We start from the raw sequence: 17,145 nt of genomic DNA, 5'->3' as shown, positions 1-17,145 counted from the left end.
AATGTTTACATGCGAAGATAAAAAAATCAGCGGATTTGTTTAATTGACTGTTATTTATAGTAGCTGGTGTTTGTAATTATGCTTAGTGCTTTTACTATCATGTCAAAATGTCCACTGATCAAACCAGTGTACAAAATGTGGTTTCTAATTATTATTTAATATTTTAGGGCAGCATTACATGCCATCGGTAAGACACCATTTGTTGTGGAGGTCATAATAGACTTAGGGGTACAGGGAACATTGTTGTAGAAGCCCTAACAGATGCCCATGCCTTTGTTTGCCTTTTGCTTTACCAGAAAATTTCAAGACAAATATTGCAAATGATTATACATATTTATACATATTTATTCCTTATAAATATAAAAGTGGCATTACCAATATGTAAATGTTAAGAAATAAAAACATCTATCTGGTGTTATAATACTATAGCTCACATCATATGATATACTAATTATAAAAGAACTTGGTGCTCATTTAGAGAGAAAGTCTCTGTCTTTTTCTATTACACAAACCCACACAAACATGCACACACATACAAACACACACACATGCATGCATCCTACTACTACCAGAATTAGGGCATATGTGTTTATATTCAACTGTGAGTATAAGCTGATTATAAATATCTTTTTAGACTGTTCAGATTTTGGTCTTTTTGCCTTCATCATCTTCATCCTGATTTTTAATTGAGACTTTCTTGACCATCTCAACTTCTAGCTTTTGTAGTTCACTTTTATTATGCTCATCATCTTCATTATCCTTCTTGAACTGAGCCTCAACTTCTGCCGGATCGATGTAGGTGTAGAAGTAGGCCATGATGGAGAAGATGAAACACACTGCAACCAAGAGCGATGCAAAGAGGATGTACTCTGCCCACTGTGAAGAAGGAGAAACAAACATGGTATTAATGCATCATTATGTGTCATTGTCATCACGTGACACAGATATGTCTGCCACTAGAAATATTTAGTCTCTAATTTCAGTCTCTCAGAATACGTTTTGAATTTGACATGGGAGCATGTATTTTCTTTTACCCGTTTGGGAATCTTTGCAAGCTCAGCCACAATCAGTACGATGAAGTTGCCAATAGCAACAGTAAGCAACCAGCCAGCTTGTAGCACTGCTTTCATGTTGCTAGGAGCCTTGAAGATACAAAGAATGATAAAAAATTAACAAAGACCACTATACAGCGCTGTAATACAGTTGAGGGACAAATTTAATTATTTAATAGAATGTCCTACATCCTATAATTTCCTAATGGAACAGAGTGTGTAGTTCTAATAGAGCCAATTTACCTGTGAATAGGAGAACTCAAGACCAGTAACAGAAAACATGACTTCACCAGCAGTGATGAAGAAGTACTGTGGGATCTGGAGAGCCATGTGAACTGAATTGGGCTTGATGTCTTCTGATGCAGTAATAGACTCCTGACACTAAAAGAGAAATTCGAAATAGTTAATACAATGCCAGAATGCACGAATTACAATATTGACATTTCTTGTCTGTTGGTAAATTTAAGTGTTCAACCACTTGGTGCAACATTTTTCAGAGATGCCCAAGATAAGGAGAGAAGTAACTACAGACAAATATACAATAATTACATAAATAAATACAATAATTGTGTAATGTAATTTTTACTGTATGTTGCAATGACATTTGACCCAGTTGGATATCATTTATTAGATGATATAAAAAAAGTTCACATGTGATTTAGCAAAAATGACATGTGAAACTTACATTTTGTCCAAAGATCAAAGTGCTGGGAATGAAGAAAGTGTATGAACTTCCAAATCCAAAGTCTTTACTGTAATTACATGAGTGTGAACCATTCCATAGGGTAAACATGGTCCTGATCATTAGGGGAAAAAAACATAAGTTTATTAAAAGGTGTGTTGTTATCGTGTGCAAAATATTTTCAGTCAGTTATGCAAGATAAAAACTTACTTTCCATTCTTTATCTTGGAGTAGTTTGAATAATAAAGTGGCTCAATTAGTCCAAAGTCAACTGCAGGAGCTGATATGTTCACTGGTCTATTCATTCCATTTATGAATCTAAAATAATCATTGTAAAGCATTGCAGATAGAAAATTAGGAAAGCATGAGTCATTAATTTATGTTTACTTAGTCAAATTAGGAATTACTGATTACATATTTGTTACAGTATAAATGTTTGTAATTATACTTGCCGGATTGCATTGTTGCCTTCTTCTGGCTTGGAAGTCAAATCATCAGTCTGAGAAAATAAAACAATTAAAATAGTTTATTATTATTAATAATAATAATTATTATGAATACATAATAATAACAACTAAAAGCCTCTTGTGTGTTTGACTTGAATTTATTTTGATGATTTTGTGTGTCTCACTTACCAACAGCCATTCATAAGTGATGTTTGAAGGAATGAGAAGGGTTTGTCGCAGTCCCTTGGTTAAGACAACATTTTTTATGGTTTCAGGGCTTCCTATTGAAATTTTGATTGTTTGTGTTTCAAATGTGAAGTATTCACCACTGGCCTGCAAAGCAAAACAAAAAAACAAATTAACAATAACAACAAAAAGTCTTCAACTATGATGTATGTACAAACAGAGTGATTTTCTGGATTGCATGTGTTAAATTTTCACTGAAATTTAAACTTGTCCTGCTTTTGCATAAAGTTTGTTAATAGGTTATTGATATGTAGACTTACCTGAGCTGCGGGGAGATTCAGTGGATCATTGCCAGGCAGCTTAACTGTGACTGGATTAGTGCCCATGTTAAGTAACTTCAACTGACTCTGGGATTCAGATGGGAAGGTGGGCAGTGTTTTCTGAAAATGAGTTGGCATAATTGCTTTTAACCTTAATTCATATTTTTAATTAAATTCATTTCTCAGCCAATAATAGTCTTCTACTTACATCAATCTGAATCTGAACCAGAGCAGCGCAGACAAAAGCTATAGCTGCCAGAAACATTCCAACCGTCATTCTTTTTAAGGGTCTGTTGAATCAATATTAGGCTCTGTCACTAATTTTTACACCATTAAGGAGAATTAGAGCATCATGTTTTAATTTCAGTACATAAAAACAATATCTATCATTTCAACAGTTTCACTCAGACTGGTCTTGAGATTAAGTGCCATTTACAAAATGTTCAACAAAGCTTAGGGTGCTTAATGTTTAACATCTTAACATCAAAACATCTTATGAATGACTGACAGGCTTGTGGCTGTTTAACTGAGCCCCAGCAATACTTACGTAAAGTTCAGGCCACATTTGCTGATCAGAGGGTAGATTAAGCTGTCCATGATGGGCACCAGGGTCAGGATAAAAATGGGGTTGATCGTCTTTCAGAAACATTTATTGAAAGTTAGACTTTTCTCAAGTGAATTGGCACAAGCTAACATTATACAAATTCTTTAAACTTACCTGCATCTGGTCAGGCTGTATAACAAGAGACCCCTGCAGACACAAAGAAATTATAAGGACATGAAAACGTTGCTACAGTTAATTAAAACAATTTGGTCTTTCTGCCCTCATCATCTTCAGCCTGATTTTTTAAATTGAGTCTTTCTCGAGCATTGATTGATGCATGTTATCAGTTTTATCATCAAACTTACAAAGTTTCCATCCATGGTAGTGGCCTGAAGGGTCCACCTAGAACCCTTTAATAAAAATGCATAGTTACATGCACAGTTTTAAATTACCAACAAGTGATTTTGCCTTTGAAAAGGGAAGAGTCACTTTAAAGATACCTTTTGGTCAAAGAGGGTCCAGAACATGGGAAGTGGGATGTATAAAAACAAGACCTTCAGCACCATTTTGATTTGAGCAATAAGGAGTTTCTACATCACAGAAAAACAGAAGATTAACTGTTGTTTTTTTTAAAAAAAAACACAGCATTTAAGGTACTTTAGGGAATTAAATCAAGTGAATACATACATCATATTTTTCCTCAGCCCAGTCCATCCAGTGCTGCCTCTTTGGGTAGTTTTTGCTTCTGTGCTTGTAGCGATTTTTAATGGCAAACTGATTTTAATGGAGCAAAGAGAAAATGTTTTTAAAAACATCTGGAGCCACAGTTGATACATATTATTACAAAAAGTTTAAACCAGACTCACCCCTATACATTTACACACATCAAGCATGATGTTTCCCTGGGGTTCAGCTTTGTAGTACATACCACTCCCAATTATAAACACAACTGTGAGGGACATCACAAACCAAATCTCAGTACATGCTCAGGTTTTTCACATATGTGTGTTATGTATAAAACAAGTTAAGAATAAACATACCAAGGGCAACCATCATTAGTGCTGCAGGGACACCAAAGGCCAGAGAATAACACTTCTGCTGACTGTGGATGCCACAGTTCTGAGCTGAAGATGGAAACAAGTGTCGGTCAACCAGAGTCTAAATTTGACACATTCTTAAGGACTGTCATAAGAGATTACCACAGACATGTGTTTTTTTATGGCATTTGTTAAAGCATATCTACCTCTAAGGATTGGAGTGATAATAGTTGACAGGAGGCTCCCACCATTAATGCATAGGTAAAATACTGAGAAAAATGTTCTTCTTTGCTTTTCCTGCAACGGTGAAATGTGTCAGTGATCTTGTATCAAAGGTTTGCATACATTTGCTAGTGCAGCGTTTGCCATGATAATAATAATTACATAAAACTTTATATAGCTTTTTTAAACACACATATACACTTTTGATGTGGTAAAACAGTTGGATTCCCCTTCAACTTTCAATTTAGTGCCATCTTCAGTGACTTTGATTCATGATAAAATACTGAGAGAGCTGAGGGGAGAAAGGACATGCAATAAAGTAATTGAATCTTGCAATCGCATGGCAAATATTGTAATAAAGTTAAATATTAGAGACAACTCTGGCTAAATAGGAACAGAAGTGTAGTAATATTCCAACCTGGTTCTCATTAAATTGATCTCCACCAAAGGCAGCCACACAAGGTTTGATACCACCAGTGCCCAGAGCGATCAGGAAGAGACCAACCATGGACATCGCACTGAATGTGAAGAACATGTGCATGACCATGAAGTACTGTACAAATAAGTGTTGAAAACTGTGTGCCCATAGACCAAATTCTGCATTTTGACTCAACGATTTCTACAGTAGACTAGATCTACTCACACATGAAAGGTCATGTTGTTTGGTGTACCGTCTCTGTCTGAATCAGTGATGTCATGGATCGCACTGACAGCCATTGCAACCTGGCCGATGGCATAAACAATGGACAAGTAAATGATGGTCCTGTAAGAGGAAAAGGGAAAGAGATGAGATTACCTAGGTTACAATACCACTTCACAATGTAAAAATAATCTGTTATAAGGACACATTATTCATTCAAAATCTTCAACTATATTTTGCTTATCAGATTGTTAATAATGATGCGTCAATCTAACTGTTATAGGCTGTAGTTGGTCAAAGTACCAAGTTTTTTATTACTACATTATAGACAGTTACGTAGTTATTCCAGTAGTACCTTGGGTTGAGATTACTCGCGATGGAAAGGTGAAATTATGGGAGAAGAAAGAAGTAAAAATACTGCTACACAAATGACTTACTTAAACTTTCCCAGCCAGGAGTCAGCCACAATGGCCCCAAGAATAGGGGTGAGGTAGCAGAGAGCCACAAAGGTATGATAGATTGAGGTGGCCAGGTCCTCATCCCAGCGCAAGAAGTACTTGAAGTACAGCACCAGCACAGCTATGGGCAGACAGAGAAAACTGAGACTTCTTGTTTTACTAATATAATGATAATGACCACACAGTTTTAACCGAATGATCTCAAAATGATTTGCCTTACTAAACGGTGCAGATAAAACTAATACAGCACTAAAACAGTCCTGTAGCAAATCCCACTATCATGACAATGATATAAGTGATATAAATTGAGTGGACAAAATAATAGAAACACCAATACAGGGGGTCTGGAATACAATTTTCTCACCTCGCATTCCATAGTAGGAGAACCTTTCACAGAACTCATTCACTACAATAAAGAAGATGCTGAGTGGGTAGCCACACACCACTTTGCTCTGATGAACAAAAGAAACAGCAGCTTAATTTTCCGCAGTACTAGATAAAGTATCTAATTATTTAAAGTATAAATGCTAGACAGCAAAGATTCTCTATTAGAAGCCTGGATCTAGTATTTAAGTGTGCTAAAGTAAAAGCCACTAAATGTGCAGTCATGCAACATTTTTACAGTTTAGATAGCATCTTACAAACTCAAAATAGCATAGCATATATTAATATCTATATTAATGATGAATATATACATTAATTTAATGCTAGTGAAGGTGGGGCTAATGTTAATAACTTTGCATACTCCTCAGAAAATTCCCCCAGTGATCAATAAAAATTTCCTCTGATAATGTTCCTTTGCATCACTTTAACAATGAGTGCAGTGGTATTCAGTATAATGTGCAGTACTTTGTAATCATAGTTATAGTGATCATTAAAATATATTTCGGTTGGTGGTCAAGATGAAGCAAATTAACATTTTGAAATACATTTTAAGTAGTTTTAATGTATACCCAAAAATCACTTTTGATAAAAGTATTATTTGGGAAGTAACTATATCAATCACAAAAATGCATTGACATAAAAAGTACATTTTCTTTGAGATTAAGAGTTAAGGACAACATACATATTATAATCAAGTGAAATACAGGTACCTCAGAACTGTGCTTAAATAGTGCTTGGTATTATGTAAATTATAGTAATTGTAGCAGTACTACAGTGACTGGCATTGAAAGACTTGTTGCTTAGTTCCTGTTGATTATTTTTCAATCCAATTGAACAATTGCATGAACTGCATGAACATTCAATAAATTAAACAAATAAAATCAAATCAATCAAATACTTTACCTTTCCTTTGCCTTGCTTCCTGGGCTCCTCTTTATCTGTGCGCAAAATGAATCTAGTTCAAATTACAGCTCAATTCCCATAATAAGAGACAAATACAGTTGTAACTAACTGTTTTTTTGGCTTGGAGTAGAACAATATTACTGTGCTCTAACTTTCCCTCAGGTGTCTAAACCTTCTGACCTAAAATTTTATTTTTCAGATTTAAATATACAAAAACTCACCGGACATGATGTCTTAATGCACCTGCCACCTACTCTCCACTGTAGCTTGATATTCCTTTGAGATTTCACCAGGAGCAGTTGATACTTTATCTTCAACAGTTTACTGATGGGAGTGTTTTGTGAAATATGGCTTCTTATTAGTCCTTGATCTGTCTTTCACACTGCTGACTGTGTTGTTTTTATGGTGGGTGGGCCTATGCTCAGTCTCTGGCAAATCATAAAACATATTTATTCTCAGGAACTTGACACCTAAAGCAAATGTAAAAAGAAACAGAAAAATAAATTGTGATGAATGAGTAAATAGATAAGGACTCACGAGAAAGTGCAGACAAATGAGTGAGTTTTATTTAAAGAGAAGCATTATAGAACATATCTGTGTTAAATTAAAAAAAAAAAAAAGCTGTCCAAATATAAAAAAAGTTTTTTTGAACATTTCACTGAACACTAAAATGATAAAAGCTTCATATTACTTCCACAGTAGGCGTAGTGTTTGGTTCCACACCTCATTGCTTTGGCAAGAAAGTGTTTACAGTGTATAAGCCCCACACAGCAAATGTTTTGCAAATATTGCACACACTCCTTTTTATATACATTAATTAACAACTTCGAATATACCTTTTGTTTACAATGGCTGTATTTAAAAACTCTTCTGTCTTAAGACTTTAAAGAGATTTAAAGTTTAATGCCATTATAGGAGGCCCTTTTGCAAATTGGTATTTTTGTAGAAATACAACTTCATGTACAGGGAGATGAGTAATGACGCATGGAGTATATACTGTTCCTCAATAAATCAATTGAGTGGCTTATAAAAGAAAAATCTTCAACATAAAAACACAGTGTGAACATTATCAAAAAAAACAAACAAACAAACAAAAACAGGCCATTGGGAGGGTGTGGGTGAAAAGTATGAAATGCATACTAAAGAGCCCAGCAGGCATGTCTCTGTGAAAAACACTGCCCAGTTTTTTCAGGTAGAAACAAGTGAAGGACAAGAATCCTGTGATTTCTCCTGTATGGTCCTCTCAGGAATCTCTCCAAAACATTTTTCATGCCATCTCGATGGATTAAGAAAGTCCAGTTCTTTAGTCATGGTCCACAGAGAAGAGCTGTCTCTGCTTCTGTCACTTTTCCTTTGAGCTGGCAGACGAAAAGCAAGATCCGGTTTAGACGTGACAATGTGGAATCACTGGCATGCCTGGTTGGCCATGAATGGGGGCCCCTGAGGTCAGTGTTAACCTAGGCTAGCGTCATACCACAGAAGAAGAGCTGGGGATGCCCTGAATTGTGGCACTGGTTGGGGTGCCACTGATGGCATTAAAGATGTGAAGAGAATCTGGTAGAACATTCTTCATGCCATCTTCCACAGGACTGATCTGTAAGGAGAAGTGCGTGGAGAAAAAAATGATAAATTAGCTTTTTTTTTTTTACCCCTCAGTACCCTACTACCTCAAATTAAGAGTTTATTTAAAGGCATAGTATGCTACATATGATACTACTGCTAGCAGCTGGTTAGTTTAGCGTGGCATACAGCTACTTTGGCTCTGTCCACCTGACACCACGCCTAAAAAACGCATGTTAACATGTTCTATAAAACATTTCTTATACTGTACAAAAATCAAGTGTTAAAAAAACCCCAAAATGTTCTAAATATGAACTGCTCCCAGCCTGTACAGTATAACCCCAAATTAAACCACACTGATGCTGACAGACTTAGCTGATAGGCTAAGAGTCTCCTTTCTTTGTGTTAAGATATGCTAAAAAACAAACAAAACTGTCTTCATATTTATTTTACTGTACATATGTGAGAGTGGTACCAATCGTCACATCTAATTCTTTGCAAGAATATTACCAACTGCATTTTTAAAAATGTCTAACTAGTTCTTTGAGGTGCAGTATACGGTACACATGACATCATCAGAAATTCCAATTGTACATATAGGCATATTTGTGCATATGTGAACAGATAAGTAAATTTAAATCACACACATGCAGGTGCATGTACATACATGTACACATGCTCATACATGTATATATTTATACATATATGCATTACGCAATATATACACATGCAAAACAGACATAAATACATAAGTCCAGAAATGACTGTTGGTCTAGCCAGGTTAGGTCGTTTATAGTGGGTTCACCTGGAGGATGGTGGACATGTACTGTATGTGTGGGAGCAATTTAAGTCTAGTCTTATTTATTGCATGAACCTAAAGGCCTGTGATGTGATCAGATGATATTTTGATTGCTTCTGAAGTCGAGACTTTACAACATTACACTCTTGATATAACAATCAGCTTTATCCACTCACAAAACAAGGGCAGATTATAGAGATGTTGAGACCAAAGACAGTGAGAAGAATTACTGCAACATCGGGATCAGTTCGAAATCAAAATCCTGCAGCAATCAAGATCTAGGATCATATCTAAGAATAGATCTCCTTGTCTGGCTGGGCCAACAATTAACACGTTTTTTATTGCATTCTGGTGCTTCTTGCATTACCATCCAATCTGCTCATGTCAGCACAAGGAAAGAAACAGAGAACACTGTTATCAAAGGGTGTGTTATCAGTCATGTCAAACACGTCATGAACGGCAGTCTGTTTACTTCACTTGTCAAAACCCATCTCAAAGCCTAATTGCAGATACTAGTAACATAAGCAATGTGTAAAATTATTACACTGATATTTTGAGTATCAGTGTAATAACATACTTACTTGCTCATGCATGATGATAGATAGTTCTCTGACTAGATCTCTGTAGTTGGCTTTCATCTCATCGTGATACTCCTGTTGATCTTCTTTAATCAGTCGCTCATTGATGCCTAAGCCATGGCCACATGCCTCCACAAAATGCCTATAAAAAAAAAATAGCGATAAGATGTATTAAGGAAAATTTATACAATGTAATAAAACTTGAACTTCCTTTGCAAGCGCACACACACACACACACACCCACTAAGCTGTTAATATCTCACCTGAACACCTCTTTCAACTGTTTGACCTTGTTATCAGGGTATTTCTTGGCACTTGCATCATCCAGAAAAGCCCGAGCATATGCAAGCGGTCCAGCATTTACCTGACAAAGAGTGTAGGAACCATGAGGAACCATTTCATATAAGAATATTTTATAGTGTATATCTAGTGTGTGTGTGTGTGTGTGTGTGTGTGTGTGTGTGTGTGTGTGTGTGTGTGTGTGTGTGTGTGTGTGTGTGTGTGTGTGTGTGTGTGTGTGCGCAATTTAAATTAGGCACCTGGACACTAATGCTTCCCTGCAGTTTGAGCTGCAGACGGATCATGTCCACCTCACTGGAGGAACAGAGCTGTTTGATCTCTGCCACCTTCTTGCTCATCTCATCGATGGCCACCTCAATGGGACTCAGATCAGAGTGGTGCTGATACATTACTGCAATACGTTTCTTAACATAAGGGAAGCAATGTGTTGCTGTGGGAAAGAAACACATTGGTGCGAGCAGTGAATGGTTTGCTTCATGCATGTGCTTTTCATACTGTACGGTTTTGAAAGCTCTTAAGTAATAAAGATAAGAGGATGTGGTTGAACTTTTGAATCGTTTGTACCATAAAAGTATATAACTCTGCGACAAGTATTAAGTCCTTGACAAAATGTTCTGAATCTAATCATGATCTTTGATTCATGCACAGGATTTTTCTACAGGGTGTGATGCCTGGACAACCAATAAACACATGGCCTGTCTTCCACAGAGCTGGTATTTAAAATGTTGCTCTAATATGTAAATAAAGAGTAAATCAATAATTATCAATAAATAATGAGTGATAATAAATAAATCACAGAAATGCTTGGAATACAATGCATTTAGCTTTTTGAGTTATTGAAATCACTAATATCCTATGTATCCTATGTATTTACAGCTAGGTTTCATTGTACAAGACAGCTTCAGGGTCTACTAGTGGAAGTTTACACAATGTACAGCTACAACATATGCTGTACACAGGGTTACTTACTAGTTAGTATAGTCCTGCGTTTGCACTGCTCCTCCACGCCACCTTGTTTTTTGCCTGATATGGTGAAAGGCATCTCAAAAACAAATCGACGAATGTTGTGGCTTTTTTCAAAGTCCGTCTTTCTGTCTACCAGCTCCTTCTCGTCCAGGTAAGGGGTCACATGTGTTACTTGGATATATGCATACTTAGAATCCAGGTCTTTGGGGTTAATCTGCAGAAGATACATCCAGTACATACACAACAAGACAGTGCCACATATAAATCTTCTGAGCAAAATCGATTCAACACAATTAAGCATTAAAAAAGACTCACCCTTCCAGAGTCCTGAATCATCTTCACATTCTCCTGTCCAAACTTGTCAGAATATAGCTTAAGGAGTCTCTGCGATATCTCAGACAAAGGAGTAAATTTGGGTTCTTTGTAGATGTACTCTTTACCATCTTCATCCTCAAAGAAACCCTAAAAAAAAGATAAAATATAATCAGAATTAATACAACTTATATACTAACATTAATACACTGTTTATCTAATAATAGGACTGTATGAAGAATAGCAAACAGTGCCACATCAAACCATACATGGGCTGTGTGCAATGGTCATTACTGCAGTTTGTTCAAAAGCTAAAACACTTTGGAAAAGTTTGGCAAACTCTACAAATACACAACCCTTTTCCTAAATGTTGAAGCACAGAAAAAGAAAAAAAACACGGCAAGACATTAACTAGTTTCAGTTCAATGATCTGAGAAACATAGTGGTGTTGGCAAAGATTTCACACTTAAAATCATTTGTCTTGTATATAAAAGGTCCAAAGTCCCATGAACAGATGGGTGAAGCCATGCATTTACCCAGTGAGAGATGAATCTTGCCATTAGCGCTTCAAGGTTTTCCTACTATAATTACGACAACACTGATGGTCGAGTAGAGGAGGAGTTAAAGGGCTAAAAGATAAGCAATGCACGTGAAATAGCACCGACTGCATTAGCAAAGAAGCACAACAAAGCCTAAAACATCACTGCAGTTCAACTGCACTGTGGGATTTCACATTGAAATACCTCTGGCTCTGAATCAGTAAACTGGTACTGCTACAGGGCGTAGACGACAGACAGTAAAGTCTTTGTTATTCCATGACGACTACCTAAATATCATGAAGAAGCATGAAACAGAGCTACTGTAAATGTATACTACTTCTCCTCTAATAATGGCAATAAAAACACGTATCTTTCGATCTTTATCATAACACACGAAAACCACACCCCACAAATTATTTATAGAATTTCTAAAAATGTGCCAGAATAAGGGTCAGTACTTCCATAAACTTTTGTAATACAAAAGCAGAAACACTTGAGATGAGTGCCATGCAACACAGTCCTAAATCCACAAAGCAGCAATGTTGATGATCATCACTGTAAAAACAAAGAAAACTATGACTGAGAGATGCAATGGGTTATAGCAACACCACACAAAGGCTCAGGCTGCTCAGAAAGGCTAGCAAGGTCTACTGCACAACTTACCGCTGCCTTCAAAGAGGACGGAAAGCAGAAGAAGGTATTAGTATAGATAAAAAATATGACCTCTCTTAAAAAAAAAAAAAAAAGAAAAAAACTCTTCAGCAACTACATGCTGAGTGTAAATTATTGCAACAAATCTAGTAATTTTAAATACAGTTAGTGCAGAAATGATAAAACTGCTAAGTTTATTATAATAACACACCCATGTGAGTTTACAACTGCTATTGTAGCTTAAAAGTTAAACTGACCTGGCCAAAGAAAGCCACTCTGAAGAAGGTGCCCAGCAGTCTCTTGCCTGTGTGCATGACCTCTGTCACTTTGCTGTATGCGCGATGCAGCGTGTCATACAGGTGAGCCAGTTTCTGTACAAAGAAGCGAAAATAATCAGATATAATATGATATATTGTAGATATTACTGTTCAAGTATAAATTAGTGGGGAATGGTGTAGAGAAATTAAATTCCACATTAAGAAGTGTTGTACCTCAAATTCCCTGCGCTTCTCATAAATGGGGATTATGAGCTTGTAGATGTCCGAGATGAGCTCGTAACGCTCAGCTTTCCAGAGGCCATCTGCACTCTCCTCCAAAAGCTCCATTAATACATCCTGTGGAGACAAAAGAAGGGATACAAAGAGCTGAAGAATAATGCATATCTGATATACAAGCATTCTAGTGGGTTGCTCCCTCACAAGTAGGCTGTAGTAGTATAAATAGAAAATACTGCATGGGACCTGTGTGTGTCTTCATGTTAATTAAATTTTTTTTGTTGGCATTAGTATTGTAAAGGATGCATGTACTTCATTGAAGTGGACATCTTGCATGCCAACATCCTCCATCATTGCTGCTTCTTCATCAATGTTTGGAGTCACCACACGAAACGCTGAGCAGCCCTGTCTGAATATGCCTGCACACAACACGAGGTGAAACAATATTTTAACAAATCAGCCAAACCATTTTTATGAAACACAAAACACAAGAATCTAAATTATTTCAAGAAATTGTGCAGCAAGACACAGATTATAAAATAGCACCTTTTCTCCGCAGGTATTCTGCCACAAGTGCTGCAACATGCACATAGCACATGGCCGCCTGTAAACAAAAAGAACAACCGAGGTCAGATAAGAAGAGGGACTTTATTGCATCACATGTTACACAAGCACAATAAATATTAAGTAATTCCTGTTAGTGCTCGTCATTTACAATCATATAGACCTATCAATAGACACAAATTAAAAAAAAGTTTGCTTCCATCACACTAAGACCTCCCTATTAAGCCACTAAGACTCAGCAGTGTGTCTTATCACAGACCTCTGACAGGTCCCCATTCTTTACATGGATTCGGGCCATGCTGTCCAGCCAGGTCTTGCGTAGCTCAGGTGTGCTAGCATAGGACTTGGCCAGGCTGTATTGCAGGTCAACCAGCATCTCTGGATCTCTCTCATGTTCCTTCATCTGAGCTGTAGCCATCAAAACTGTTCTGATCCGCTTGGTTAGGTCCTTTACATCTGATGGGAAAGCTGTGTTCTGTTGAGGAGGTTACGGTAATTAGAGTAATCAGCAATGTTACCTCAACTTTATACAGACATTTTGTAATTGTTATTTTAAGAGAGACCTTAATGGTTTTGTCACTGTTGGCACAGTTGTTGATTATTGACAGGGACTGCTGAAAGCGGGTACTTCCTATACCAATGACATCTGCTATCAACTGACTGACAGCAATCACCACCTATAGAGGAGGGAATTATTATTAAAGAAATTCTCATTAATTATAAAATGTTTTTTAAACTGTTAAACAGGGCCCAGGGTCTGCCGGAAAAAAGAGACTACCCTACCTGTAAGTGCGTCCGGACAAAGGATTTGCGACCCGTGTAGTCAAAGTTGCTCTTCATGAGGAAGTAGAGCAGGTGGGCTGCATCACTCCGAATTGAGCTCAGCTTGGAGTTACAACACTTCAAGATCTCATAACAGAACCCAGCACACATGTCAGCACGGCCCTCAAAGAATGTGCAAGGAAACTAGAGGAAGAAGACGGGATAAGTCGTCAACTACCGACCGCTGAAGCCATGACAAACACAGTCCTGTTAAATAAGGCATCAAAAGCCAACAATTCAAACCTTGTAGATGAAGGTGCGCAGTGAATTGAAGATCTGCTTGAGGGCTGTTTCGGACTGATTGATCTGCAGGAAACACAGGTGGACTTCAAACACCTTCTTCATAAGTGGACTGTGGCCGTGGTCAGAGCACAGCTGTGTCTGTAGAGAAAGAGAGCATTATCTTAGAAACCGACCGAATCAGAAAATGACATTCACCTAAATCTGACGAAGAATTAATTAGAAAATCTACATATTGTATTTAAAGTAAAATGGCTACATAATTAAGTACAGTAAATGTGTGACAAGTATTATGTTAAGTATGCTACCTTGAAACCCATAATGAAGATACTTAATGTGTCCAGTACAGTCAGGGACACTTCAGTAGCGATGTTGGCCTCCAGCAGAGCCTGACTTAACACGTCAGCATCCGAGTGACTGTAGGCTAAATAAGACAAAGAGAAAAAAAAAAAAAACTGTAGCTGTAGGTTTCAAGCCCATCAAAATATAAAACAATTATGAATCTGCAGAGAGATCATTTAAATATAATATTTAAAAATATGAAACTTTAAAGATAAAGGATGGGAAAATGTATTAAACTGAAAGGGTTCATCCCCAAATAAAAGCAAAATCAACTATTATTAAATAAAAGCAGAGATGTTGAATTTTTTACGTAGCAATAACTTTGCTTTTCAATGCAAATACTCATTTTTTCAGTAAGTTGTATTTACTACATTTTTAAAATGCCAAAAATCATGAAAGCACAACAGAATGAAAATGAATAAAGATGCAGCAGTCTAGAATGAAACCATTTGTATTTTACATGTCCTGGTTTTTGAGTATAAAATGTAAAATAAAGTTGAGAGCAGATAAGAAGATTTTAAAAGCTGATGTTAAATTAACAGGCATGCTCTTAAGTCAACCAAATGAACAGATCCAGGTAAAGTCTGCAAACTGCCTGCCAACCTGATACATTCTTACCATGGTCTACAGATATTCCAAGAATACTTGAAATCTTTCTTACACTGAAAACACAAAGAAACTTAATTAAGGTAAACCATTTAACAGACTGAGCACACAGCTTAAACCCAGTTAAAATAAATATAATGCTACGAACAGCTACCTTGGCCCAAGTATATATTAATTTAATGATTTTTCGGCTTGATAGCTTGCGGGATTTAAAAAGGATTAGGAAGAAGATGATGTCGATGTTGATGATGCTGAAAAGCGTGAAGCATCAAGACTACGGTAGGGTGAGAACAGGGGTCCTCTGGTAGAGGATGTTTGATATGTGGCACTTACTATGGTTAAATGTGTATGAGTTATCCAGGCTGCTGAGCTGCTGTAAGCGGGCATGCATCAATCCCGCCCTGTTACGGGACACAGGGAGAGTCTGAGACTTCCGCTCATGTGCTACGGGTCCTGCCCCTTCCTGGTTCCTGATGAGGAAGCAGGACAAGGTTACATGAATGGGTGTCAAACAGTTAGTGAAGCAGGCTGGGGCAAATAATACTCCTTTTACATGCTCCAGTGGTGTGAATGTCACTCTACAGTTTACAGAGCTCCAGCAGATTTAAAGATAATTCAGATCCATAAACTTTAACGTGACGCAACATCCAGCTCACAAGAAAGAAAAACATGTTAATATGAACTATGTTAAAGAGACCAACAGCAACACCTCTAGCTTAATAAATGTGTAGGTTGCATATTTAGCATGCAGTTTAAAAATAAACTTATCAAAGCAGTAGTGGCAGCGTTAAAGCAGCAGTTACAGCCCATACTATACCATGCATGTAAGAATGAGAGAGAAAGCATGTGAATTAGTAAGCAAATAGTTTTGTCACAGCACTGCAACTTTTATAAATGTGAGGAGATATCATGCAACTTTTTTGTAAAAGCCAGATCCACCTTTAGTCTTACCCAAGCAGGAGAGGGCAGGAGCCAGGTTTAATTTGATTTTGTTAAACTTGCCAGCATTTAGGTGAACAAAGATAGAAACAGTGAAGGGAGGTTAGAGAGAATGAACATCCAAACCCCTGAGTCAAGGGCAGAGGTCCCAAATGGTAAAAGGAGAAAACTGTTGTATTTGGATACATTTTAATTACTTGAAATATTTTTTCTGAACATCCTTTCAAAGTGTTTACCTCACACACATCTAGCAGCTGTATTATCGTCATACAGTATAAAGTTTAATGGGTAAAGGATAAATGTAATGTTTAATGTGTAGTATTGAACAACAGGTTAAACTGTAGCTAAAACGGGTGGTGAAAAAGCTAAAATAATATAAATTATGGGAATATACTTAGCTACATCTAAAGTACAGTTTCTGGTGCTTTAAGTGGTAGACGTATGAATCCAAACTTGGCCAAACTGCACTAAACACTTCTAACAATTCTACTGTGTGAAAAAATTATTATAAGCAACATTTTGCTTAAAGTAAAAAAACAAAAACAAAAACACATTTGGA

At 36.8% G+C, this 17,145-nt stretch overlaps 2 protein-coding genes across 6 annotated transcripts in view; both read right to left on the bottom strand.

The window, feature by feature from the left end:
- Positions 1-355: 355 nt before the first annotated feature.
- On the bottom strand, positions 356-7,255 carry slc15a1a (solute carrier family 15 member 1a). Its single transcript, XM_067514742.1, has 23 exons — positions 7,096-7,255; positions 6,875-6,909; positions 5,952-6,039; positions 5,567-5,708; positions 5,133-5,252; positions 4,908-5,007; positions 4,474-4,564; positions 4,271-4,354; positions 4,097-4,179; positions 3,918-4,004; positions 3,731-3,820; positions 3,596-3,640; positions 3,405-3,437; positions 3,234-3,322; positions 2,895-2,976; positions 2,687-2,806; positions 2,370-2,513; positions 2,187-2,233; positions 1,945-2,052; positions 1,738-1,849; positions 1,296-1,433; positions 1,035-1,142; positions 356-876 (listed from the first exon to the last, which is right to left on the bottom strand). The coding sequence occupies exons 1-23, from the start codon at positions 7,100-7,102 to the stop codon at positions 640-642; spliced, it is 2,190 nt and encodes a 729-aa protein (XP_067370843.1). The 5' UTR covers positions 7,103-7,255; the 3' UTR covers positions 356-639.
- Positions 7,256-7,414: 159 nt separating this feature from the next.
- The window catches only part of zmp:0000001200 (dedicator of cytokinesis protein 9), a 68,432-nt gene continuing 58,701 nt past the window's right edge, over positions 7,415-17,145 (bottom strand). For all 5 annotated transcript variants that reach the window (XM_067514719.1, XM_067514720.1, XM_067514717.1 and 2 more), the window contains 16 exons: positions 15,981-16,117; positions 15,008-15,123; positions 14,703-14,840; positions 14,421-14,603; positions 14,201-14,314; positions 13,897-14,112; positions 13,620-13,677; positions 13,386-13,492; positions 13,071-13,193; positions 12,837-12,950; positions 11,393-11,539; positions 11,081-11,291; positions 10,351-10,541; positions 10,075-10,175; positions 9,815-9,953; positions 7,415-8,468 (listed from right to left, as the gene is read on the bottom strand). In XM_067514719.1, the coding sequence (XP_067370820.1) occupies positions 8,343-8,468; positions 9,815-9,953; positions 10,075-10,175; positions 10,351-10,541; positions 11,081-11,291; positions 11,393-11,539; positions 12,837-12,950; positions 13,071-13,193; positions 13,386-13,492; positions 13,620-13,677; positions 13,897-14,112; positions 14,201-14,314; positions 14,421-14,603; positions 14,703-14,840; positions 15,008-15,123; positions 15,981-16,117 (2,221 nt within the window). In that variant the 3' untranslated portion in view covers positions 7,415-8,342. The remainder of the gene's footprint in view (positions 8,469-9,814; positions 9,954-10,074; positions 10,176-10,350; positions 10,542-11,080; positions 11,292-11,392; positions 11,540-12,836; positions 12,951-13,070; positions 13,194-13,385; positions 13,493-13,619; positions 13,678-13,896; positions 14,113-14,200; positions 14,315-14,420; positions 14,604-14,702; positions 14,841-15,007; positions 15,124-15,980; positions 16,118-17,145) is intronic.

Source organism: Channa argus, chromosome 9 (assembly GCF_033026475.1).
Source record: "Channa argus isolate prfri chromosome 9, Channa argus male v1.0, whole genome shotgun sequence".
Lineage (NCBI taxonomy): Eukaryota > Metazoa > Chordata > Actinopteri > Anabantiformes > Channidae > Channa > Channa argus.
This window is presented reverse-complemented; position numbering and strand designations above follow the sequence as displayed.